This window comes from Mus caroli, unplaced genomic scaffold, assembly GCF_978045245.1.
Source record: "Mus caroli unplaced genomic scaffold, Mus_caroli_1 scaffold_1, whole genome shotgun sequence".
Lineage (NCBI taxonomy): Eukaryota > Metazoa > Chordata > Mammalia > Rodentia > Muridae > Mus > Mus caroli.
This window is the reverse complement of record NW_028227256.1, coordinates 157,683,226-157,709,565: the sequence shown is the minus strand read 5'-3', so window position 1 is coordinate 157,709,565 and position 26,340 is coordinate 157,683,226. Positions and strand designations below refer to the sequence as shown.

The 26,340-nt window shown below is 43.7% G+C and overlaps 1 protein-coding gene across 2 annotated transcripts in view; it reads right to left on the bottom strand.

Annotated features, from left to right (window-relative positions):
* Positions 1-621: 621 nt before the first annotated feature.
* Positions 622-26,340, bottom strand: part of Kiaa0040 (KIAA0040 ortholog) — a 38,034-nt gene continuing 12,315 nt past the window's right edge. For both annotated transcript variants that reach the window (XM_029482016.2, XM_085842449.1), the window contains exon 2: positions 622-4,175. In XM_029482016.2, coding sequence (XP_029337876.1) covers positions 3,745-4,044 — 300 coding nt within the window. In that variant the 5' untranslated portion in view covers positions 4,045-4,175 and the 3' untranslated portion in view covers positions 622-3,744. The remainder of the gene's footprint in view (positions 4,176-26,340) is intronic.

Here is a 26,340-nt window from a genome sequence, read left to right as displayed (position 1 = left end):
GGGTGGCTATTGAGTGCTTGAAATATGGCTGGCATAATTGAGCTCTGGACTTTTAATCTAATTTTAATGAACAGAGCCACATGTGGCTAATAGTACCAGATTGGGCAGTGCCAATAGGGAACATTTCACCATCTTGTTTCTGTTGGCCCGCACTCTAGGTAAGCATTGCTGGGAGAGGAATCAAGAGCATCCAAGTCACTTCATTTTCTAACTAGCGCAAAGTTGTGGTTGACTTAGAAAAAGGATATATGTGCTTATATAAATACATGCACATAGACACAGGTATCTGTGTCCCTTGGTCCTTTGTTTCTTAGCACCAGATTAACCCAAAGGTTATTTCTTCCTTTTCGTATGAAAGACACGGACTTCACTGGAGAAATGTTTTCTAAGTGTCACCAGGGAACATCAGTATGTTTTCTGCAGCCACTGTTGCTCAGTTCAGCTTCCAAAGTCGCCTGCTTTGCGTAAAAGGGAGAGATACCACATTTCTGGTCCTCAGACCTGAGATTCTAGGAGGCCAGGGACCAGGCAAGAAGAGCCTCTGCTTCTGTTAGTTCTGTGTGAGAATAATATCTCAGTGGTAAGCCAGTGACTCAATCCAACGTGCAAGGAGGATTTCATTTTCAAAACATTTATTTAAATAAACTTTTATATGTATTTGAATTTTACAGAAAACAAAACACTGACAAATACTGTACAGCTTCGATCATTCATATATTCTTGAAAAAGTGACTGGCTTTTCTTTACATTTTCCTGTTCTTTTTCCTCTTCCCAAGAAATCAAAAAAGTCTATTGAACACTGGATAAAGACCCCTCTGACTGTTTCTGACTGTGACCAAGGCAGGCCAGAAGTCCATCGTGGGTGGGGACAACCCCCATGCCCAAGCCCATGCCAGTTGAGAAGTTCTCTTCTTTATGCATCTTCTTTTTAAATTTTTGAAAGAGATGGATTTTATGTGTATGAGTGGTTTGCCTGCATGTATACATGTGTAGCACATGCATGTCTGGTACCTGGGTCTTTTACAGAAGCAACAAGTGCTCTTAACTGCTGAGCCATTCCTCCGGGCCCCCTGAGGCCTCTTAGGTTCTCCGTTAACTTACTATCTCCAGATGGATCAGGTAGGCACAGGTCCCAAGCACCTTACCCTAGGACTGTATTCGTGGCAACTCTGGAATAGACCAAGGGAAACAGTGTCTGTCGAGTCATAAAGGAATGAATTGGCATGATGCATGGAGAAGCAGTAATATGAGAAGAATTGTCAGGGTGAGGCAGGGAGACAGGGCACCAAGCAATACTTTGGGCTTCTGCTCTCTGGTGTCTAGGGGAGGGCCTATCACATCATGGGCCCTGTATCATCCTAAGTGCTTTATCAAGGCTGTCGGAGAGTCTGCGACAGGAACAGGTAATCCAGTCACGGTTGGGATTCCTGGATTCCAGGATATAAAAGCAACTGGGAACTGCCTTTCTGGATGTTTTATGTCAGGAACTGGCTCAAGTCTATTTGGTTAGAAAGCAGTAGGTACACTTGTGCCCAGAGTCAGGGGCTTTGTTATGGCAATCAGGGACAACTGACTGCTGTCTTAATTCAAGCTGGCAGCCAGTTTTCACTGAAACCATGCAATTTGTATGGTCCCTGATCCCGGTGATCCATCCTTGCAGACTGTTATCTGACATCCCATTTCTGCTGTGTCTTCACCTCTACCCCCAAAGTCTTTTGTCTTAGGGCAACTGAGAGAAGTGGGAAGGGCATCTGTTGGTTACCAATTGGCAGAGAAGGGGAGAAGACTGGTCATTCTGTGACATGCGGAGGACAGCCAGGTAATCCACAACCAGCTCCCTATGTGACAAGGGGGCAGAGAATCAGGAAGTGTTGCTTTGGTCAAAGAGGTCTGTGGGTGGAAGGCTTGAGTGCCTAGTGGCATTGAGGTTACGTAGGATGAGCGGGTGAATGTGACTGCTCTGTCTGTTAGAAGACCCAGGTAGCCACCATTAGGTAGCTACCCTCCAAGGGCCTGGAGCACATCGGGAGTAGACATGAGTACCAGGTGGCCCAGCTGAACAAGTAGAGTACAACTTTACATTCATACAGTCTCATCAATTTTGGGAATTTTTTCTTGCTGCTGTAATGTCATAATTTGGCTATGTCATTAATTAGACAGTGATTTTTCTACTGTCTATAATGGCCTCCATGGGGACAATATTTATAGAGCTCCCCAGTAGATGTGCAAATGAGCTGTTGGAGTATAATCACTTCCAAGCTGGGAATTCTCTGCCTTTGTAACATGGCCACAATACAATCAAAATGCCAAGCAATTTGTTTTCTTAGTCTTTGACTGGGGAGGAAAGGCTCTCCTCCACTCAGAAAGTGGCATGGCTTCAGGTACCACAGGACACATATGTCAATCAACCCTGGTCTCAATGCCTTGCCTCACCTTCTGTAGCAGTTAATGGCATGTCTTAAAAGAGTAGGTCACTCAGGTCGAATTGTGAGGTATTACAAGTTATCCTTAGCATCATTGCATATCCATCCACAGTTATGAGTACCTACTGTGTACAAGACATTTGCCTGAGCATCAACATAAATAGCAACAGATACCTTTATAGTTTTATCTTTCACTTAAACTATGGCTTCTACCTCCCACTGGCAATGCATTATGCACTGCTACCAACACAGGATTGCTTCTGGTATGTGTTGTGTTGTGTATGCGTGTGCATGTGCAAGTGTATGTGTGTATGTGTGATGGTTATGAGACTGGACTTGGGATGACCTTACTTGGTTTCTTTCTGAAAGCCCTTGGTCACATGGATTATAGCTAGCTCATGCGAGGCATCTCCTTACGCTTTCTATCTCTATATTACATCTCATGGGTACACACCTGCAATCCAGTGAAGTGAATATGTGGGTTTCCATAGCTTTCTCATAGTCACTGCCAAGAGCTGTTCATCACTGCTTAGAAAAGGGCACCTTGCTGAGTAGTTATGGGGTAATGTCCCCGAGAGGTCTTGGGCCACATTAAACATCTGTTAGAGGTAATGAGGACCTTGTCGTGAATTGCAAGCAAAGAGCTTTGAGTGTATCTGGAGCCATGCTTTTAACTTTTAGGTACAGGCAAAAGGTCAGAAGCCTATAGAAACCAGTAGCTATGTCTGTATCAATATATACTGAAGTGGGGACTGTACCAGGTTCTTAGAATGTCCACATGTATTTCCACTAAAACATTATGTAGGTATAGGAATAGAACTCACCCATCTCCAACCTGAATGATATACAGACAGTGCAGAGGGCCTTGTACCATGGCTACTTAATTGCACATAGGTGCCTAAATCTGGACATATCTTCTCATAAGACATTTCTGCAAGTATATATATTTGAGCAAAATATATATTACATGGCCACGTGATAAATAGAATATCCTGTCCCATGTACCTGTTGTCCAAATGTGCATACATATGATACAAACAGAGCTGAAAGCCATCTAAGATGCATGTGTACATACTTTGTGTGCTTTTGTGCTGGACTATACCAGAAACTGCTGTCCATGCTTGGGGCACTGATACTGGACACATAGCTGCCAAGACAAAGAATTGTCTGCACGCCCCCACCCGCTGGGATGCTTAGTCTGAAACTTGTCCCTTGGTTGAGTGATCTGTAGGAGTGAATGCATCACTTTAAGGCTCCTCCAAGTCTCTGTGGTTGGAAGGAGGCTCGGCTCCACGGGGAGGACACGCTGCTCCCTTGCTCACTAGACCAGCAGTGATGGTCTCTTCTCCATCTGGAGGAGCTTGGGCTGAGCAGAGATCCAGAGGTCTTCATCTTTCTTTTTCTTCTTCTTTTTCTTTTTCTTCTTGTTCTGGTCTGGCTGTTGGTTGCTCTTAGGTGGCCGGCTACAGCAGCAATGGCAACAGATGAAGAGGAGGGTGAGAACCACCACCAGGGGCAACCCCAGGAGCACAGCCAGGCAGACGGTGTTGAAGACGCCTCTTTCGTGTCTGGCCCGGATGGTTTCCCAGACAGAGTTGAAGAAAGAACTGTTTCTCTCCATGGTGCTGGCCTAGTGTGGGGCCAGAGGATCCTCAGTTATCCAACAAGCCTTCGGTGTCACAGAACACAGCGTTAGACACTTGGAATTTATTTTTCTTTCAGCTTCACATTTGGGCATGCCACCAGGAGCACCTGAAGAAAGCAAAATGGACAATTCAAGAGAAATGCAATAGCAATGGTCTGTCTATTTTCATTGTCTTTATGCTTAGAAAAGAGAAGGAATCAACGAGTTGCAGAGTTATCTGAAATTGTATTAACACTCAACATACAAAGTGTACACAATTAATCAATAACCTTTAACCCATCCTCATTATGTACACACGTGATATTGGGCTTAGAATAAAAGAGTTACTACTATGTCAGACCTGCTACACACTAGGTAGTCAGCAGTTGTTGGATAACTTAATCAGTGTGTATAGCATGTGCCTTTTGGTTAATTCTCCTCCTGTACCCTACCTACCTCACCAGACAGGTGATGAACACGTATTTCCTATATAGTAGCCCCTTGTCTGAGGCCCTAGGAACATAGCTTATCATTTTTGATATTAACTAAAGCTTAAACACAAGATGAGATGGCCTTTTTGTGGCTAAGAGGTTATCAGTCCTCATCTTGTCACATGCCTGCCACCCTCATTGGGTGCTGGCTCTCTTCCCAACACTCTCTCCACCCCCACCCCCTTATACTTCACTCTGCATCTGGCTCTCTGCTTTCTACCTTCTCTCTCTTTGTCACATCATTGGCTGCTTCCAAGCAAACCTTCCTGGTCTCTTTTCTACCTGTTTTGTTTTATCTTAGGGGGAAGAAACCTAACATCTCAGGGGAAAGAAAACCAATACTGTCCATCAGTGGACAGTGGCCATCCTCGAATTCTTGTACAAGTATCTTCTCTTCTGTCACCCCTCCACCTCTTCATGCATATCTTGGGGATCAGCTCTCAGGTGTAAAGTCCTGTGAATCCTGCAATCCTGTGTTCAAAGATGACTTTGGGAACAAACATGATTCAGAGAAATTTAAGAAATCTCTCGCTGTGTACCACATCACCTACCCTGGACTCAAACAGAGAGAGAGTAACCAATTTTCTGGCTGGAGACTTCTGGCCAGCTGTTTTACTTAAAAGTGACAAATACAAGGTCTACTTCGGGGAAGCAGGATGTCTGAGGTTGCACGGAGTTTCAGCGAGCACCCAGAGTTTTGGATAATGAACCCAGCATTCTCCCAAGGATGCTGACAACCAGATAGTGAGAATGATGTGAATTATATTGTAGTACTTGGTACTCTCTCACCAACAGGGTCTCCAGGGTAGGCTTGAACTTACAATCATCCATTTACAGGCTCCCGAGGGAGCACTAGCATAGTGCTGTGAACTTTGGACCAAGAGGCCTGTGTGTATATTCTGGGCTCAGAATTCTAGATTAGTTCCTATTTAATTCTATTGCCTGGAGGTGAAAGCTGTGTTCCAGACATAGTGGTAGGTTACATGGTGCCCTAGAGGTTGTCCTAGAGGAGGTCTAGTTCCTTGAATTACATGCCTGATAATTGCCCCATATACTCAGTGGCCATATGTCCATCTCAGCTCCATCTGGCCTGGTCTGTTGATGTGTGGCTCCAATCCTAATGGTATTATTTGCATAGTCGTTGTAGCTGCACAGATTGGCACCTAGCACTGTACCCCTTGGTTCACAGGAACTAAAGCAATGCTATGAAAGTACAATGATGGTTTTAGCCTATGTTTTCAAAGCACTTATTATATGCCAGGCACTGTTCTCGGCACTTCCTACTTAGTCAATCTACACCCACTGACTTATTATTGCCATATTCAGTGGATGCTTATTATTCTCCATCCTTCAGCTAGAGATGGAAGCACAAGTCACAAGACACATGAGTAGCAGGGCTGGACTCATTCTGAGGAGTTTGGCTTCATATCTCCAGTGCAGGAACTGTTCACAGGCATTGCTCTGGGCCTCCTATTCCTTTGTACAGAATTAACCCATTTTTGGTGAGCAGCCCAGGATTTGCAGAATCTTACAGTCATTGGCTATTCCACAGACTGACTGTATTAGTCAGGGTTTTACTGCTGTGAACAGACACCATGACCAAGGCAAGTCTTATAAAAAACAACATTTAATTGGGTCTGGCTTACAGGTTCAGAGGTTCAGTCCATTATCATCAAGGTGGGAGCATGGCAGTATCCAGGCAGGCATGGCGCAGGAGGAGCTGAGAGTTCTATGTCTTCATCCAAAGGCTGCTAGTGGAAGACTGACTTCCAGGCAACTAGGGTGAGGATCTTAAACCCACACCCACAGTGACACACCCATTCCAACCAGGGCACACCTATTCCAACAAAGCCACACCTTCAGATGGTGCCACTCCCTGGTCCAAGGATATACAAACCATCACATTCCACTCCCTAGTCCCCATAGACTTGTTCAAAAACATGAGTCTATGGCGGCTATACTTAAACATAACATAATGCAAAATGCATTTAGTCCAACTTTCAAAGTCCTCATAGTCTATAGCAGTCGCAACAATGTTAAAAGTCCAAAGTTCAAGGTCTCTTCCGAGATTCATTCAACTTAATTAACTGTAATTTCCAAAGCAAGGTAGGAAACCAGCTGGGCAAACTCCAAACTCTGCATCTCCATGGCTGATGTCAAAGCGATCTTCAGATCTCCACTCCCTTTTCATCTTTGTTGACTGCAACAAACTGCTTTCTCCTGGGCTGGTTCCACTCCCTGTTAGCAGCTTTCCTCAGCATGTATCCCATGGCTCTGGCATCTTTAACATCTTTGAGTCTCCAAGGCAATTTCAATGTTACAGCTTCTTTTTCGGTGTCTGGGATTCCACTTGATCTTTTGGACTCCTCCTAAGGGCTGGCATCACTTTTCCAGCTCTGCCCTCTGTAGCACTCTAAGCTCAGGTTGATCCACTCCACTACGGCTGCTGTTCTTGGTGATCATCCCATGGTATTGACATCTCCAATAAACTGGGGTGTTCCACTCCAACTAGGCTTCACCAATAGCCTCTCATAGGCTCTCTTCAGGGTGCCAAGCCTCAAATCCTTTACATGACCCCATCAGTCCTGGGCCATCAACTACAGCTGAGGCTTCACCTTCTCCAATGGCCTTCTCTCCATGATCCCTTCATTCCTTCACAAGCAGTACCACCTGAGTGACTCTTACACATTACCAAGTCCAGCCACAGCATGAGGTACAACCTTGGGTATCTCTGGAACACAGCTTCTTTGTGCTCCCAGAAAACAATTTCCAGAAGATTTCACCTCAATGATGCTGGTCTCTTCTTAATCACCAATAATTCCTTAGCTCCAGCTAACCAGCATCAATTTTCCCAGTAGTTCCTTCCATTCTTAACTCTAGAGCCAGAGCCACATGGCTGAAGCTGCCGAGTTCTCCTGCTTACAGGAACTAGAACATGATCCCCTTGTACTACAACATTGTCACTAGCTTTATGTTTTCTAAATCCTTCACTGCCTAAGCTTGGCTATCCTGGTTCTTGCTCTATATATTGACCTTGAATGCAGAGATCAGCATGCCTGTCTCATGGGATTAAAGGTGTGTACCACCATGCCTGGTTCTAAATTCAGCTGGGTAGGGTCTTGCCCCAAGATCCCACTCCCTTAATCTGTTATTTCCTAGAACACAGGATTTTGCTCCATTTCACTTCCTGGTATGCCTTTAATACTCGAACCATATATTTTATATTTTGCCTTTCTAAGCTTGCTATGCTTGTTCAAATTTCTCTTTGTGAGACTTAACCAGAGAACAAAGTCTCTGCTGGGCTTTTTTTGAAACTTCCTTTGTCAATGCAATTAATCCAAGTCTCTTCACCTTAGCCTCAGGCAGACTTTTCAGACGAGGGTAAAAAGTAGCCATAGTCCACCAAAATACCACAAAACCAGTCTTTATGGCACATACTGAAATTCTTCTCCTTTGAAATCTCTTGGACCAGGTAAACACAGTTCAAATTACTCCCAGCAACAAAGTCTTCCATATTCCTACTAGGATGACCCATTAAGCCCCATTTAAAGCATTACACTGACTTCCAAATCCAAAGTCCAAAAATCTACATTCTTTCAAATAAAAGCCTGGTCAGGCCTATCACAGCAATACTCTACTCCCAGTACCAACTTCTGTATTAGTCAGGGTTTTACTGCTGTGAACAGACACCATGACCAAGGCAAGTCTTATAAAAAACAACATTTAATTGGGTCTGGCTTACAGGTTCAGAGGTTCAGTCCATTATCATCAAGGTGGGAGCATGGCAGTATCCAGGCAGGCATGGCGCAGGAGGAGCTGAGAGTTCTATGTCTTCATCCAAAGGCTGCTAGTGGAAGACTGACTTCCAGGCAACTAGGGTGAGGATCTTATACCCACACCCACAGTGACACACCCATTCCAACCAGGGCACACCTATTCCAACAAGGCCACACCTTCAGATGGTCTTATGTATTTTTGGTTCACTTGGAGCAAGTTTCCCATTCTGCTGTGGGAAGATTCAGGTGGCGTCCTCTCACTTGATCACCCACATAGTCATATTGGGACAAAGGGCTTCTGACACCGTACCTGAGATTCACATTCAGTGATACCAACACCACACTGTTCTACATTAGGTGGGCTTTGCAGGCAGGAGAAGGGCATCAGGGGAGGAAGGAGACTGAGCTCCTGGAGACTATTAGGGCAGCTTTTGGCCATTCCGTTAAAGAGAAATAGGCTTTTGATAGAGAACTTTGAGGAAAAAATGATATTTAAACATCTCATGCAGAACGATGTCTAGGACAGGAATGGGGCAACATGGTGCCTTCCAATGAACTTGAAGCTCAGGGTGGGAGAGGAGGAGTCTGGAAGATGAATGAGAAGGGTGACTGGTGGCTGGGGTGGAGATGGGTCTTACATGGGAGCTTTGTAACAGTCACCATGAACCGAGCTGACATTTAGGAAAAGATCCCAGATCTCAAAAGCTCTGGAAAATATTGTAAGAAAGTCTTTTATCCATTTAACAAACATTTATTGGACATTTGATTTGTGCCAGAGCCTGTGCTGGGCATAGGGGATTCAGCAATGAATAATAAAGTTATAATTTCTGACACCAGCTTTTAGAGTCCAGGGCAATTATTATTATTGAAGGTTGTGTCATAAAAGACAAATATAATAAGCATATTCCAACTTAGATTGCTTAGTTGGCTGAAATAGAGGCATGCATTTGAATTATGTGTTTATCACAACGTCCCAGGCTCCCCTACCCTCCCACCTTTGTCTTAAACACGTCCATCCCAAGGCACCTAAAATAGCCTTTGAATAAATAGATTTCTTTTCAACTAAAACTAAGTCAATAATTTACTTCTGCATTCTTAAAGGTACTTATTAGAATCAGCTCTCTACACAGCCAGAGAGAGTACTCATTAACATTTGGGAACCCAGTCTGGGGGAAATTCGATTAAAAAGTATTCTTTATATTTTTTAATCTACGGATTCTTGTCTAGGCTCCCTAGGTTACTTGCTGAGCTCTGCTAATCTATAGCGTTTCATTAGTATTTATGAGCTTTGTGTTATTAGCATTTCCAGGAAACAATCAAATATCTCCTTAGTGGTATGAATGAAAAGTTAGGGCTTCCATGGGATAGGACGCAAAAGAAGTCACACGGGGTGGGCTGAATGTACTCTGGGAAGACCTTATCCTTTTGTTGCTTTCAAGTATCACTGACACAGAAATGTCCTTCATCTAGTCTCCTAAACAATAGGTGCGGATCATTCTTTGTGGCTGTGCTTGAGGCTGTAGGTTTGAAAGAGAGAATGGAGAAAGCTACCTTCCCTAGAAACAAGATATTATTGATCTCTACAATCCTCTGTAGTATGTAGTTGGAGAAAGAGTCATTCATTCACTGCTGTTTCTCCTCAAGCTTCTTGCTGCCTGGGTATGAGGCAGTGGAGCAGAGCAGTGAGTGAAACAAGAGCCAGAAGAAGCCTTGGAAGAGCCTGTCTGACTATAGCACGTTCCTGAGCCTTAACTACAGAATGGAGCTGATCAGCATCTCTATGATGTTGTAAGGATCAAAACGGCCCTGTCTATTTCATGCACTCTCTAAACTATAAAATATGCAGATAGGATCCATAAGACAATGGGGTTAATTCTAGCCTTGAGCTTTTGATTCTCACCACGTACTTCTCAGCCCAGTCCTCACTGTTAAAGAACTACCACCCCAGACAGGTGATGGTGGTACATGACTTTAATCCCAGCACTCAGGAGGCAGAGGCAGGTGGATCTCTGTGAGTTCGAGGGCAGCCTGAACTTACAGAGAAAGTTCCAGGACAGCCAAGGCTACATGGAAAAATCTTGTGTTGAAAAAAACAAAACCAACCAACCAACCAAACAAACAAACAAACAAACAAAAACCTACCACCCTACCTTCCTCAGGGAGGAATCTTTCAGTCTAGATCCAGCTCAGGAGCTTCTGGATTCTGTGTCTGAAGTGAATGGTGTCTTCAGCAATAGGGATTAACCTTGCACCTCTGAGAGGTAACCAAGGGAAAGAGCAATATGCTATATGTCTTATGAGTCTCTCGCACAGTTTTGACCAACAGCTCAAAAGAGGGCTTTTAATGCCTGGTATTGGGTTTTTTTTTTAAAGGTGGTCTTTGGCTCTTTGAGGGAGCATTGTCAATCCAGATGGAAAATTTTCATTTAAACTATAAATGCATATTTGTATATAGATTTATGTATTATGTTTTTTGTAGATTGTTACTAGTAAGATTACTTGTGACATTTTCAGACGTCATTATTGTTATTTTACCCTCCTTCTATATTGATCTTCCTCCCCATTCCTAATTAACACTCCCTCCATTTTTTCTCTTTCCACCATCAGATCATTTATTTGTACCCTAATATTCCCCTTTTTATTGATCCCAACACAGAAATGGTCTCGTTTTTAACTTTAAGGTTTCTGTCGTCACTCTAGGATATGTACTCACATCTAAAAATGTGGAGCTAGGAGCCTCATATGAGAGAGAACATGTGACATTTGTCTTCCTATAGCTGGGTTACGATGTCACTCAATATGATCTTGTCCAGTTTTATTCATTACCTGTAAAGTTCATGATTAAATTTTCCTTATAGCTGAGTAGTTTTCCATATGCATGACAGTTCCAAAAGAATCTACCAAAGGAAGTAGGCAACGCAACCAACAGCCTTATCCAGCTATGATCCCTATGAACCACAATGAGCAGCATAATGCTTGCCAACATGCATGACCAGCATGTTAACCCTAAAGGTGCAGTAGTGTCACACACACCTTGGTGCTAACCAACAGTTTGCTAAATTGGACTTAAAGCCTACTCAACAGGAGGGAAACGATGCCTGGGATTGGAAACCTAGATAACTACCCAGGGCTAATAAAGTCATAGATTTTGGAGAGGATCCTACAAGTGCTACTTTACTAATAATTCTTAACAGAAAAGTCAATGACCTAATAGCCTTAAGAGGGTCAAGAAACACTGGACAGGAAAGTTTACAAATAACACCTATGAGCTGTCTGGATCTGGAAAGCTCCTGACAAGGGAGTCTAAAGGATAGTGTTGCCTCCTAAATGAAGGACTTTCCCTTCTCTCCAGAAAAGCATTCCTTCTTGATAAAGCCAACACACCAACCTTCTTTGGAAATTATCACTTTGTGACTACAAGGGAAACTGACTTGAAGATGGAATCTTCCATTTTCAAAGTCCCCATTTGTAAAATTCCAACCCCCTGCATCATATGCACCCGGTCTCCACTGCCAAGGACTGCCTGGTGTCCTTCATCGCTCTGGTAGGAGAACAACCTGCTTCTGGAGAGGTTTTTATTTTTTCTTTTATTTCCACATAATCTCAATCAGTCCCCGTCTAGCATTAACTGTATTAGAATCATTTGTCCTTATACCCACAGGGAAGTGTAGTCCTCACCCTCAAAAAAAAAAAAAAAACAAGCAAGCAAACAAACCCTGCTCTTTGCAACAAGTGGAGACCACTACAGAAGACCATAATCTATTTAAAATGTAGCCTTGTGGCGCCCAGTTCCAATGAATACATCTACAGTACAACTCCTACACCTTTGGCTCAGGGATTATTGTAGAAGAGGTGGTGGAAAGGTTGGAAGAGCCAGAGGACCATACAGTTTGTGAGATTGTGTCTTTAGGGATGTCAGAAGCTGCACGCACAAAGTCTCACCAATGTGGACCATGTAAACATGATCTGAACAAGGATGATGACACCAGACATCCTAAAATGGATGGGGAAAGACCATGAGAGCTCAACTGTACACAAAGGATTATAGACAACCAAGGGATGCTAAGAGCTGAGACACAGTCTTCCCCAGGGAAAGCACATCAGCTCTTAGCATCCCTTGGTTATCCAATGCCAAGTGCTCATCCCTGAACATACAAATAACATTATACAGACTGAGCATGTTGTACTTATGTATTTAGGAATATATATATATATATATATATATATATATATATTATACATATATATGTATAAAACTAATTAATGAAAAGAGAGGCCATGAATTTGAAAGAAAGCAAAGAGGTGGACATTTATAAATATACAAATGATGTAATTATAATCTCAAAAATGAAAAAAAAATTACAAAAAGATCCCCTCAACCCCATCAAGTTAAAGGGCACTTTCGTGAGCAGCCTTTTTGCCTGCAGACAGCCTGCAGGTCTGTGGCTTTAGTTCTAGACTCTGGCATCCAGAGACAGGAGAGAAAAAGGTCACCTGAAGAACTTGCTTAGAGGACTATTGAGCTCATAGGTGAGGCTGCAGAAAAGTGACTAGCTATCTGCAGGCTCAAGCCTTACTATCAGGCTTTGGGACTCATGGGAGTCAGTGCACAGGCAAGCATGACTCGTTCCGCAGAGAGGGAGAAGCAAATCTCCGGGAGTCGAAAGCTGCTACATGGCTGTGCTCAGGCCTGGCGCATGCTGTGTGGGCCGTGGGGCTTTAGGCAGGGAGAGACTCTGTAAGGAAGCTGTCACCCAGTGGGACAAAGCATACTGGAGAGAAAGAGGAGAGGGAGGGCATTCTGGTTTATTCCAGTTGTTTGGAGAGAATGGCATCAGTAGACAGGGTGATAGTGGTGGAGAGGTTGGGACAAAAGGCCTACATAGGACGAGGAAGTGTTTCTGGGCTCTATTTTCTTCTAGCGCTGGTCTCCCATGAGGAGTCTGAATGAATGCAGGAGCACATGCGTGTGTGTGTGTGTGTGTGTGTGTGTGTGTGTGTGTGTGTGTGTGAAATATGTAATATACATTTTCTTTTCTCTGCAAAGAACCCCACTGAGCAGTTCCTGACTCCCATCATCTCTAATACCTTACCCGACTCCGGCTGCCCAAACCTTGTCTCAGCTCTCAAACCACCCACCTTGTAAAATCCCTGAGGTCATGATATCACACAGTTCACAAAACAAGCTCCCCTGACTGTGAGGGCTCAGTACAGAGCCTTACTTAGCCAGTGGTTGTTGACTCTGCTGATCTGTGTTGTATTTTAGTTACAGCTCTTAACCTGCTAATCTGGAACATACAGATACCCTCTAAGGCTTGTTAAGAACTGCATTGTACAAAACCTGCTGGATCTCGGCAAATAATCTGCTTGCAGAACACTATATTTACTTCTGAATCCCAGCTCTGGACATTATAAAAATAAGCATATTTCTCCAATTTAATTAACTACTTCATATAACTAGTTATAATACAAGGTGGAGGCTCATTCTTGCCCTAAAGCACACATATATGATATATGACTAGAATTTGATTGTTGAAAGAAAATAGATGGTATTTTTCTCCAGAATCAATGCTGCAATTATGCTTACAATTCTGAACAAAAATACAAATTGATCATCAATATTGAAATGCTTAAGGTACCTAGAGTTCTTAAAAATAACTGTGGAAGCTTGAATATGATCGGCTCAGGGAGTGGCACTATCAGGAGGTGTGGCCGTGTTTGGAGAAAGGGTGTCACTGTAGGTGTAGGCTTTAAGACCCTTGTCCTAGCTGCCTGGAAGCCAATCTTCCCCTAGTGGACTTCAGATAAAGATGTAGAACTCTCAGTTCCTCCTGTACCAGGCCTGCCTGTATACTGCATTGATGATAATGGGCTGATATTCTGAAACTGTAGCCTCAGTTAAATGTTGTCCTTATAAGAGTTGTCTTGGTCATGGTGTCTGTTCACAGCAGTAAAACCTTAGCAAGGACAACAATCAAAAGCTGCTTTATTATAAAGCACTTCCTGGTTTAGAAGACTCTTGAGGTGGGCCACTGGTGTGACTCCTTTAGTTTGTTAATGAGAAGTCTAGAGTGTATTTGGCTGGAGGTTAACCCCTAGCAACTAGTACAGTCAGGACCAGGACCAGTACTTTCTTGCTCTCAGTTCACCTTTTCTCAGTTCACTTCTTTTGACTTTCTCCAAAGAAGTCCTTAAAAATTGGCACCTGGGAGGTGTTTTGTAAAAATGCAAGGTCCTCTCTGTTCTGCTTACTCATATGGCCAGGGAAGGACTGCAATAGCTCAGGGACCACGGAGGTAAAGATGTCTCTGAATCAGTATGAGGCAGAACTCAAATGTTGATGAATACACCTTTGTTGTGAGCAGGTGCTGAGTTTGGTTTTCTCTCCCCCCCCCCCGCCCCCCCCCCCAGAGCAGCAGTTAGCTTCTCTCACTGTCTTAGTCAGGGCTTCTATTCCTGCACAAAGCATCATGACCAAGAAGCAAGTTGGGAGGAAAGGGTTTATTCAGCTTACACTTCCACACTGCTGTTCATCACCAAAGGAAGTCAGGACTGGAACTCAAACAGGTCAGGAAGCAAGAGCTGATGCAGAGGCCATGGAAGGATGTTACTTACTGGCTTGCTTCCCCTGGCTTGCTCAGCTTGCTTTCTTACAGAACCCAGGACTACCAGCTCAGGGATGGCACCACCCACAATGGGCCCTCCCACCCTTGATCACTAATTGATCACCCTTGATCACTAATTGAGAAAATGTCTCACAGCTGGATCTCATGGAGGCATTTCCTCAACTGAAGCTCCTTTCTCTGTGATAAGTCCAGCTTGTGTCAAACCGACACACAAAACCAGCCAGTACACCCACCCCAGATAGCCAATGAACAAGCTTACATTGATACCGCTTACAACACAGGTGTGATGAGTTCCCACAGTGCTCCTTGGTAGCTACTTTGACCCAAGAATGGGTCACCTCAGTGCCTTAGAGAGGTGGTTCTCAGACCAGATATCCTGGTCTGAATTCTGGCTCTTCCACAAGTATAGCACATGTCAGGCCTCTCCTCTCTCTCTCTCCTCTCTCTCTCTCCTCTCTCTCATCTCTCTCTCTCTCTCTCTCTCTCTCTCTCTCTCTCTCTCTCTCTGGGGCTCAGGATTCTCACTTGTAAAATAGAACTGACAGTGATAGAGTGTTGTTGTTAGAGATAGCTGTACCAGATTGGGGAGTGTCTCAGAGTCTAACTAGGCAATTAAATATGATGATTTGACCTCGGACAAAAAGGCTTGCTGGCTAAAGTAAATGGCCCCCAGCTCCTTGGCTAATGATGCTTTGGTTTGCCTTTTTAAAATTTTAGTGTGTTTCCAATGTCATAATTTTGATATGCCTCTAAAGGAGACACTCTTCCTCTGTCTAGCTTTCCTGAGGCACGGAGGCTCTCTCTAAACATCTCACTCTCTGTTGTTTTTCTAACCAATGAGTCCAGATATGTGAATGGACATCACTGTGAGACAGAAGTCTATCACTTCATCCTCTCTCCATAGACTCACTTGACTGTGTGGAGTGGTACCCAAGTCTTTTTTGTCACCTCCATATCACATTACCCTTTATCTCCTCTTCCTGTCCCCTTTTTCTTCTACGAGAGTAATCAGTGGCTTGCACGTGCCAGTTTGCATCCTAGGCACTGCGTATAGGCTCATGAACAAGAGAGATGTGGCTAAGCAACTTATTCTCTACAGGAGAGGACAGTAGACAAGGAAGCAGAGAATAAACCCAAATGTGTCCTCACTTCTATAAATGAAGTGATTACAGTGGTCTCTGCAGAGGTGACTCAAGGTATGACAAAGATCTACATATGCATAGAGGTATGGACAAGGACCCCCCCAAAATGCAGAAGCAGCAAGCACAGAACAGGGCATCCAAGAATTTGGGAGGTAGCACACGTGCCAAAGGTGAGAATCAAAGATGAAGCAGGGCTTAGAGAGTGAGCTCAGGCCCTGTGGGTGGGAAGAATATCAGGGGAATGGTCCTGAGAGGAAGAGGTGCGGCATACCCAAACCCCTTGATGATATATTCATCCAAGTGCTGAAACCCATCTTGGTCTCCAGTGTTTTTTTTTCTTCCTTTAATTTTTCTAGACTCTAAATGTGACTTGTACCCACTGCTTGACCCATGATGATATGGAGATCTCAACTCCCTAGCATCAACAGCCAGTCTCCTGCGACCTGCTCTTCTTATCACCCTAGCCTCATCTACCCCACTGCCATCCTCCATTTGTTACTGTATTCTCAGGATCACCTCCCACTTTCCCTGTTGCCCTGCTTGGCAGTGCTTCATCTGTCCCATGTCTTCACAGCTCTACCTTCCATTCACTCCTCAGTTGGACTCCTGGCTATTCAGGCCTTCCCTTGAGGTGTGACTCCAGACCTCCTGTCTCCCATGAACTGATTGCTGTCCCTTCTGAGTTTCATGGAGGCATTCCCATACTAGAGCTCTGATCTCAATGCATTACAATTTTATTTTCTGTAAGAAATTACAGGAATTCAGAAAAATTGAAAGGGTTATGCAAGTCTCACCCATTTTTGTGTTTGCTGACTTGTTTTCTGTACTCATGTCAAGCCCCCAAAAGCCGAGATTCTCACTCCTCTGTGTGACCTGAAGATCTAGCCTTGTGAGTATCATATAATAAGTGATAATGAATATTTGACATATAAAGGGATTCTGTTAACATTGAACAAAATAATGACCCTATCATCTGAATTCTAACTCCAAAATACCTTCCAAACCCATCCATGTCGCCTCACTTCCAAGGCTAGGTCACTGCTCCCTGTTAGTTGGGTTTACTGCTGAACCTCCTTTCCAGTCTTTCCCTTGTTTCCCTTGCTCTTGTTCATGTACCCACACGAACAGACCACTGTGCTCCCAGCCCTAGCTTACCTTCCAAGTCAGCCCCTCACACGAAGTATAAGAGATACATGCTACATCAGATTCCACAAATTAACCCCACCATCTGCCCGCCTCCATCATCTGGTCTCACCTTCATCATAACTACCCCGGCTGCATCCTTTCGTCCCTGCCTCCATCATCCATCCCTGTTACTGTTTCTGACACTGTACTGCATTCCTTTCTATTTTGTTCATTGTGTCCTATCCCAGGACTCTCTATTTGCTCAAAACCCAATTTATCTCTTTGCTCAGTCCATGTAATCACAGAGCTTGATGTAAATATGCTGTAATAGCCAGGTCTAAGCACAAATGAATTTTGAGTTTCCTGCAATGATACCTCAACAAGGGGCTCCTCCTGCCATCGTCTCTCATGGCCTTTATGGTGTCTCACTTTGAAATTTGCTGTTAACTCTGGTTCTCCTTCTTCTCTCCCTCTTCCTCTTCTTTTTCTTCTTCCTCTTCCTCCTCCTCATTGTCTTTTCTTTTTTCTCCTCTTCTTCCTCCTCTTTTATCCTCTTCTTGTCCTTCCTCCCTCACCTTCTCTCCTTCCTTTTCTCTTCTCATCCCTAACGACATGATTCCCTGTTGGTAGAGCTGTACCTGTTTAAAGCCCGACTTCCTCTTCTGAAATACACACGAGAACAAGGCCTTTTGCCTGGATACTCTGTTTCAACGCCCAGATTTGGGCAGGTAGCTATGTGAATGAATGAAGTTAACCCAGGGGTTCTGAAAAAGCACATGAGATCCTGACTGGACAGGAGTCAGTCATTTGGGCCGCTGGGGAGGAAGTACTGCCTGGAGCCTGTAAAAGGTGAGCAGTGCTCACGGCTAGAGCCGAGCTTTGATGATAACTGCCCACCCATTTAGCACTGTCCAGTCAGATACTCCAGCCACAAAATTCATTTGAGAGGGAAATAATGACCAAGAAAATCCCATTATCAGGAAAGCAGTAGGGAGTGGTGTATGTTTTATCAGCTCCTAAATAACCACCTACCTACCATGTGCTCAGTTACAAAGAGCCCATTGTAGCTGGGACTTCCAGATAACAAGGGGCCCTTGCCTAATTACTATATACTCGATTTCAGGTTCAGCAGGAAAGAAAATTAAAAAGCTCCATTTCACTTCAGGTTCAAAGGAGTCAATCTCTCAATCAATCAGGTATTAATTAAGCTATGCTAGGACTTACAGGGAAAGTCAGAGATAGTCTCTTCTTGAAGATGATACCAGGGAAATAATTAGTGAATGATTTAGGAACAAAGAAAAGAGTTTAAATGGGTTTTATTTGAACTTTCTTTGATTTTTCTATTATGTGAAAACTGAAGGTCCGTAGTCTCCAATTCCTTGATTTTTTTTTCTTTATTTTTCACTGTCTTGATCCCTCCCTTTCTCTGCTCATCCTAATTGTATTATCTCCAAAGGGTTTGTGCCTTGGACCCAGAAAACAGCTCATTCGTCTTGGTCTGCTCTCAGACACACTTCCTGGGAAGCCTGTCTCTCTGATTCCTTGGAACGTCCAGCTGTGCTCGTGTGGAGAACACAGCATCTCCAGCCTTGAGCAAGTTATAAGAAGATGCTTCCTAACCGTTCTTCTCATACGCCAGGAAATGTATAGGCAAGGAAGGACCTCGTCTCTGCTGCCATCATGGTAGAGGGTCTGGGAGCATTCATTCCCAGGCTTTAGGTTCAGATTGTCCCTCTGGCAAATATACCTCAGAGGGTGGGGCGTTTATCCATTGTGCTACAGTATTTGGCCCCAAGTCTAGCACAGTGCCTGGTGGAATGTGGACTGCCAGGATCTTCTGAGTGGCTTACCAGAGAACACATTTCTAGGCGGAAGGAGTCGGATGGTATGTGAAGCGCGTGCTACACCTCATGCAGTGGGTGCCTTAAAATTACCCTGAGCATAGTATTTAATGGCATCCTTCTGTTAGGAAATCTTTCTGTTCAGATCCCTGTTTGATCTGTTTTCCACTGAATTGGTTTAAAAGGTGCATTAAGCAGCTCTCAGGAAATCAGGGCAGGGACAGTTGGCTCTTTCTTTCTGCTGTCTTGGTGTCTTTATTCCTATCCATCCCTCACTCTGTTCCCTCCCTTGGCCCTCCTGACCTCCAGGGTCACTTTTCCCGGGGGTTTGTTTTGTACATCAGTGCCAGCCTTTCTCTTCTCTGTTTCAGCCAGAATACCTGCTTGTTTTCATTTGATCCAGCTTCTGACTTGGATACCTCAGAAGGCCAAAGCCTTCAAAGAGAGCACTGGCAAATGTCTTAGGACCTCAGGAGAATAGGTGATCTGTAGAATCAGATGCCACCATTTGTTGAGTTCTTGCTAAGTGTACAGCTCTCTCCTCCCTATCTCTGTGTGTATGTGTTATCAAGCCTTTATATTTAAGGTTTAATTCAACAACTCAAGTTAATCCTTTTTATTTCCATCAAGGGAACTGAGGCCATCAGAGATTAAGAAAAAGGTCCAAAGCCTTGGAGCTACCAAAGGGCAAAATGAGGTTTCAATCTAATCCCAGCAGAAGGCAAAGGTTCTTCCGTAGCTCCTCTGTCCTGTGATCACCATTCTCAGGAGACCAAGGACTTCAGTTTCTGGGCCTGTTTTGTTAGGATGATGGGTTCTCACCCAATAATTCCCTGGAACATGTGAGAACTCCTGCATGTGCCACATCCTGTGGAAAGTCCTGATGATATGTATGTTGTGATTTTTATTTTATTTTATTTTATTTTTATTTATTTATTTTTGTTTTTTTCGAGACAGGGCTTCTCTGTGTAGTCTTGGCTGTCCTGGAACTCACTCTGTAGACCAGGCTGGCCTCGAACTCAGAAATCCGCCTGCCTCTGCCTCCCAAGTGCTGGGATTAAAGGCATGCGCCACCACTGCCTGGCTATGTTGTGATTTTTAAAGAGTTCACACTTTCTTTCTTTCTTTCTTTCTTTCTTTCTTTCTTTCTTTCTTCCTTCCTTTCTTTCTTTCTTTCTTTCTTTCTTTTCAGATTGTCACTAGCTTTTATTTCCAAAGTTATTTAGAAAATGAATAATTACAACATAAGCAATATTTCATACATGCACATACAACTATTTTGTATGAGTGAGATATGTATCCTTTTATATCTAAGTATGAATTGAAAATATCTAGGTAGTCAGTTTCTTCTGTACCATAGGCTGGGTTGTAACCTGTGATTCTTATGCTTCAGTCTCTTGGCTGCAGGAATTACTGGAGTTATACGGTCACTAACTATACAGAATTTTCATATAAAATGTTTGACTGTGCAACTGGCTGTAAAGAAGATACAGAACACCCATTAGATTATCCGAGAAGCTTTCAAAACTTGAATACACAGAGTAAGCAAGGAACGATGCAGGAACAAATAGAATTTGGGAGATTGATGACTGCAGAGCAAGGATTTGCTTCTCACTTTTCTAGTTCCTAGCAATGACGTTTGCGGTCAGAGAAAGGAGGAAGAACTCTTATTTTTTCACACAATTGCTTAGGGACCCATGTTAATAGAAGACTCATGATTCCACAATGTACTCTCTGGGTCAGGGTCTGGGTTGGATATTTTTAATGACGTATTTGTGTGCTTGCCTGCTTTTCTGTGTGCTGTGTACTTGCAGTGCCCACAGAGGCCAGCAGAGGGCATCAGATCCCCTAGACTAGGAGTCACAGCTGGCTGTGAGCCACCTGAGGTAGGTGTTAAGAACTGAATTTAGGTTCTGTCTCCTCAAGAGAAGGGAGCACTCTTTAGCTCTGAACCATCTCTTTAGCCCTAAACTATACATCAGTAGGGGGGACCTGGATTTGAGCCAGGGCCTTTCTAATGTTCTATACCTCCTGAGGGCTTGGATTTTGACAAGACCACACACACATGGCAGGAGGGAAGTTCAATCCAGCACCACATATGTCAGAAGACAACAGTTCTCCAAGGCATGAGACTCCATGATAGGCATAATGTCCACTTGCATCTCAAGAGTTGTACCCAGCACACTTACGTCTTATTACAAAGATGACTAATCACGTTTCCTTTTCTCTTATATAAAATCCTCAATTTTTAGCTAAGTTTAATATTGAGCTGTACTAATTTCTCATGAAGTCTGTGGAGCTTTAAAAAGGCCAGAGTTCTCTCTGATACCCGTTTCATCTATTCCTGTTCACTACCTGGTCCCTGGAGGCATTTAGAGCTTGCAACCTGAATTCTAAAATTCCTGGAGTAGGAATTACACTGCATGTTCTCTGTGCTATCATCTCTGTACAGAGAACCACACAGCAGTGGGGAAATACAGATGAGGACAAAAGGCCAGCCAGTCTTACAGCAGGCACCTCCTCATTGGCTGTGCTTGGTCTCTGGTTGATCAGTCGAATGATAAAGCTGAGGGAGGTTCGCAGAAGACTTAGCACATATGGAGATATCCCCAGGCTCTGTGCAGAATGCTGGTAGCTCGGCAAAGTAGAGAGAATGCTAAGCTAGGAGCCAGAGGGACCAGGTCTACTTCCAGTTCAGTTGTCCTCATGTCTTTGACCCTGCACAACATCAGCTAAGCTTTCTGGAGCCCCGAAGGGCAAAGTGAGGTTTCAATCTAATCCCAGCCTCTCCTTTGTCTGAGAAATGAGATTATTACCTGCCCTGGATATTCCTCAAAACTCTTGTGAAGAACAAACCAGACATGAAAGAGAACACCAAGGGAGGCGGGGGGGACCCATAATCTAAATGTCACAAAATGGAATTTTAAGGAACTGCATTTAAAAGATGAAATTAAATGTAGAATTAGAACCCTGAGTAGGGCAGGGATTTTCCCCCACCCTGCACCCCCCTCCCAGGTCTCTATGAATCTCAGTCATCAGGAGCTGTGCTTCCAAGGTCGAGGGTCCATGAGTGCACACAGGTACCACTCATACTTTTCTGTACATCTAATCTGATCACATCCTTGTTTGAGTCCTCCAAAAATCTGTAGTCATGGTTACAGCGAAAGACCTCAGTCACTCAGCTCTCATTTTTATGATTCACAAGTGTTTTGGTGAAAGTTTGGAGCCAGTTTTTGTGGGTGTGGTAAAGTAGCTAGGTGAGGTTTTATTTTTGGAAGGCTCAAGCCTCTGAGGTCATCTGTGAGTTAGGAGTGGCTAGGGCGGGATGGTGCTGTTTTCTGTTCCATAAATAAAGGGAGAGAGCTCAGCTCCTGGGCGACTCCAGCCACTGCTGCTTAAGTCTTCCAACGTCATATCCTTTAGGAGGAAAGAGTGCTTTTTGAAAAAGCAAGTGGATGGCCAAACATGTACGTGATTCAAGGACTCCTACACAGGTGGCAATTAGAAGATAGACCTTAAATTAAAAAGTTACATAATTCTTCTTAATACCAGAGTGTTTAGAGTTCTGCAAACGGCTGCACTTACAGAATGACAGAATGATTTCTTTTTCTCTGTGGTGATGGGGGAAGGGCTTACAGGCTGGAAACTAATGGTGTGGCAAAAATGTACAATTATGTGACTTGAAAGCAGCACAGATAGGGTTCTATTTTCCTTCCCATTTCCTCCCTTCATTTAATGTTAACAGAAGTTCAAGGCAATTAAAAGTCAAATGCTACCTTATTACAGTGTTAAGGCTTAAAATGCCCATGCCAAATCTGGGGGAATGAGCAGAGATATTGTCATTTCAATAACAACTCACCCCTGTGGAATGTGTAGCAGAGGATGCTGTTTCTGAGTCACCAGGCTTTGGGTCACAGCCTCTGAGGCTGAGTCCTCACCTGTCCTCGGCCTGGGTGTAAATGTTTGTTTCTAACAGTACATGAAGACCTTTTCCTTTTGATCATCTTAGTAATAGTTGATAAATGCAAATGACATATATTATTGACCTAAGATATGGAATACCTCCAAGTGTCAGACGAAAAGCATCTTTTGAAAAAAAAAAAAAAAGCATCTTTTGTCTTACCTTTCTGGTTCCCTTTCTTCCAAAGATGTAACATTTCTTTAGTCTCAAATGTAGCTGCCTCCTCGTTAACTCTACCAGTTTAACCCCTTCCTCGATCTACTCTGTATGTCAAACGTATGCCTCCTCATGTCCGAAATGCCTTTTCCAAAGGCAAAGACAGTTACAGGAGTCCTCCTTCACCTAAGGCCCCACTTTTCTCAGCTCTAATAGTCTGCCATCAAAAAACATTAGTGAGAAAATTCCAGAAATACACAATTTACATTTAAACTGTAGGCCATTCTGAGGATTGTCATGACAGCTTGCACTGGCCAGGTTGTACTACTCAGGATATGAACACTGTATATGCTACCCATCTGTTACTCCCTTAGTAGCTTCTTGGGTTACAAGATTGACTGCCTAGGTATGGTGATATTATGTTGAAATAACATTCACTTAGTAATAGACTTATATAATGAAGGCCTTGGTGCTTGCCATCTTACTATAATATATAGTAAACTATTTTGGTATATTATGATTACTCTACTTCATTATTTTTACTGTCAATGTTTTACCACGAGTAATTTATAAACTAAAATTGACTGCAGGTATAGATAGATAGGTAGACAGAAGATAGATTAAAAACAGGCTCACACACTCATCCTTACCTTCATCTCCTCACCTACCACTTGTTCCAGATGTTTTAGATGGTGTGGGAGGCTAGGGACCTCCGATCTTACTATCCCTGGACGTTCTGTGGTGTGGCCACAAGGGTGACCTTTCTGGAGGCTGTGTATCAGCCTTTAGATTTTTATCTTTCTTAGGCACTCAGAAGCATAGCTTGTTAGATCAGCTGTCATGCCATTGGGTCTTTGAAGGAGTGGGAGGAGCATAGGAACATTTAACAGAGGAGACCAGCAGGAACTGTGGGTCTGTTCCTCCTGTGAGAAGGCAGGAGCGGCTCCTGGGGATGAGGCTTAGTTTAGAGCAGCAAGGGAGGGAAGTATTTTCCCTGGTTTCATTAACTTATATTCTTGTGAAGTTTTATGAGTCAAAAATCAAAATCCAGCTAATGGACAGTTTAGGAGCTACAAACTCACAGACTGATGCATGAAGAGGCGGTATGACTTACTAAGTATGTGTTGTGAGACAATCACTAGTTGCTCTGGGCCTTGGTTTCTTTGTCTACAGCAAGGGGATAATCTAGAAGAATACACTCGGAAGTCAGAGTAGGCACTGCTTCTTTAGAAGATGACTGGTGACATGGGCTGATTTTCATCTCAATCCTTTGGAGCAGGTCTAACAATACTAGATGATATTTGTGTACTAAAGACAGACACACTATCAGCTGGATGTGAAGACCTTTTCCCAAGGTCCTTCAGGTGAAGCAGGTAATTCATATGAAGTGCACCTCAGCTTCTAAATATCGAGTCATCTGGTAGATGACGGCACATGACAAACTACAGTTGCGGCAATAAGGACAATAGCAACAACAATAACGGCAGCAACAACAGGAACAGCAGCAGCAACAACAACAACAAAAACAGCAACAACAACAGCAGCAACAGCAGCAACAATACAACATCAACAGTAGCAACAACAGCAGAAGCAGCAACAGCAGCAGCAGAAAAAATACAACAGCAACAGCAGCAACAACAGCAGTAGCAGCAACAGCAGCAGCAGCAGCAACAGCAGCAGCAGAAAAAAATACAACAGCAAATACAGCAACAAGAGCAACAACAGCAGCAGCAGCAACAGAAACAACAACAACCACAACAACAGTTACTCCTTGGTTTTGCCCAGGGCCAGAGCAGCCTAGAGTTCTTGGGAAATTGGTGCCAAGGTGGGGGATCTCCTTGTATTCTTTTCAGAATGCGAGGGTAGGCATCAGTCTGCTTAATTTCAGGCAAATTTTTCCTGCCAGGGTAGTGGAGCTGAGGCCTACTTGATGTCTAGGTGATGGGAATTTGGGTTGTATGCACAATGACTCTTGTGTTTTCAAGGACTAACAGAGCATGTCCACCCTGTTGAACAAGTTCTGACATGCACATTCCATCCATTACTGAGAGGCAGTGGGGCTGCTCACGTGGGCAAAGGGACTATACTAGTGGCTGCCCTCTGGTTGATCTCTGATGTCTGTGGGTTAGAGAGGACCTGAGTCTACCTTAGGCTGTTTACTGAGTCCCTAGAATAAGCATAACACTACAAGTACAATTCTTTATGCTTGAAGAAGCTCATAGTGTCAATACTTACTTGTGTCAAATGCAATATGCCATTTGGATTATTTCCTTGTCAGTGTGTATGGATTGCATGTCAAGCAGGGGGAGTTAAGTATCTACTATGTGATCGGCATATGCTAAAGAGCAGGAGAGGTAAGAGCTGTGACATGGTTTTTATCATCAGGGAGTGTCTCCATACACCTTAGAACACTGCAAATTCTGGTTGTGCTTCGCCAGGGGCTAGGTCAAGTTCCATTGCCTCATAAGCCTCATGTTTCTTATCACTATCAAGGAAGATAGTCACAGCATTGGCTTCACTCATCATCCAGTATTAATCCCCAAGCCCAGGCAGTAATATACATGTGAATTCTATGTGTTGGAAAACGTCCTGCAGTGTAGGCTTGGCTGTTTGGAGCCAGAGCTCTTCCATATCCCAGGTTGGCCTCCAACTTGTTACTTTGCAGAGGGTGACCTTGAGCTTCTGACCTTCCTGCCTCTACTGTACCTCACCACTCTGCCCAAACCCAGTGAGGTTTTTAGTTTACTCATCATCTAAGCCTCAGGGAAAATCTTGTTCCTCTTAGGAAACTTCCCAGGCCATATTAAAGGCCAGAGTTCCAACTCTGTGCCCCTGATTGTCCCGATATTTTTGCTACAGTCTGTGCCAGTATCAGGGTGACTTCTTATTCCACATCTGCCCTCCTTTCCACATGGAATAGACTCTCATCATGGGATCCTCATTATTGGCCTTTCTGAGCACTGGGATTACACATGTGTGGCATCATGCCAGGTTTTATACTTTGCTTGGGGGAAATCAAACTTAATAACTTTCTGGATGGACGCTAGGCAGGCATGCTACTCACTGGGCTACATCCTTGGTTCCCCAACAAGTAGTATCTAAATGCTAACGTAAGAATCAGTGGTGCCCTAGTGTAAGTTCTATCAGATTGGAGAGAGAGACAGGGGCTCAGATT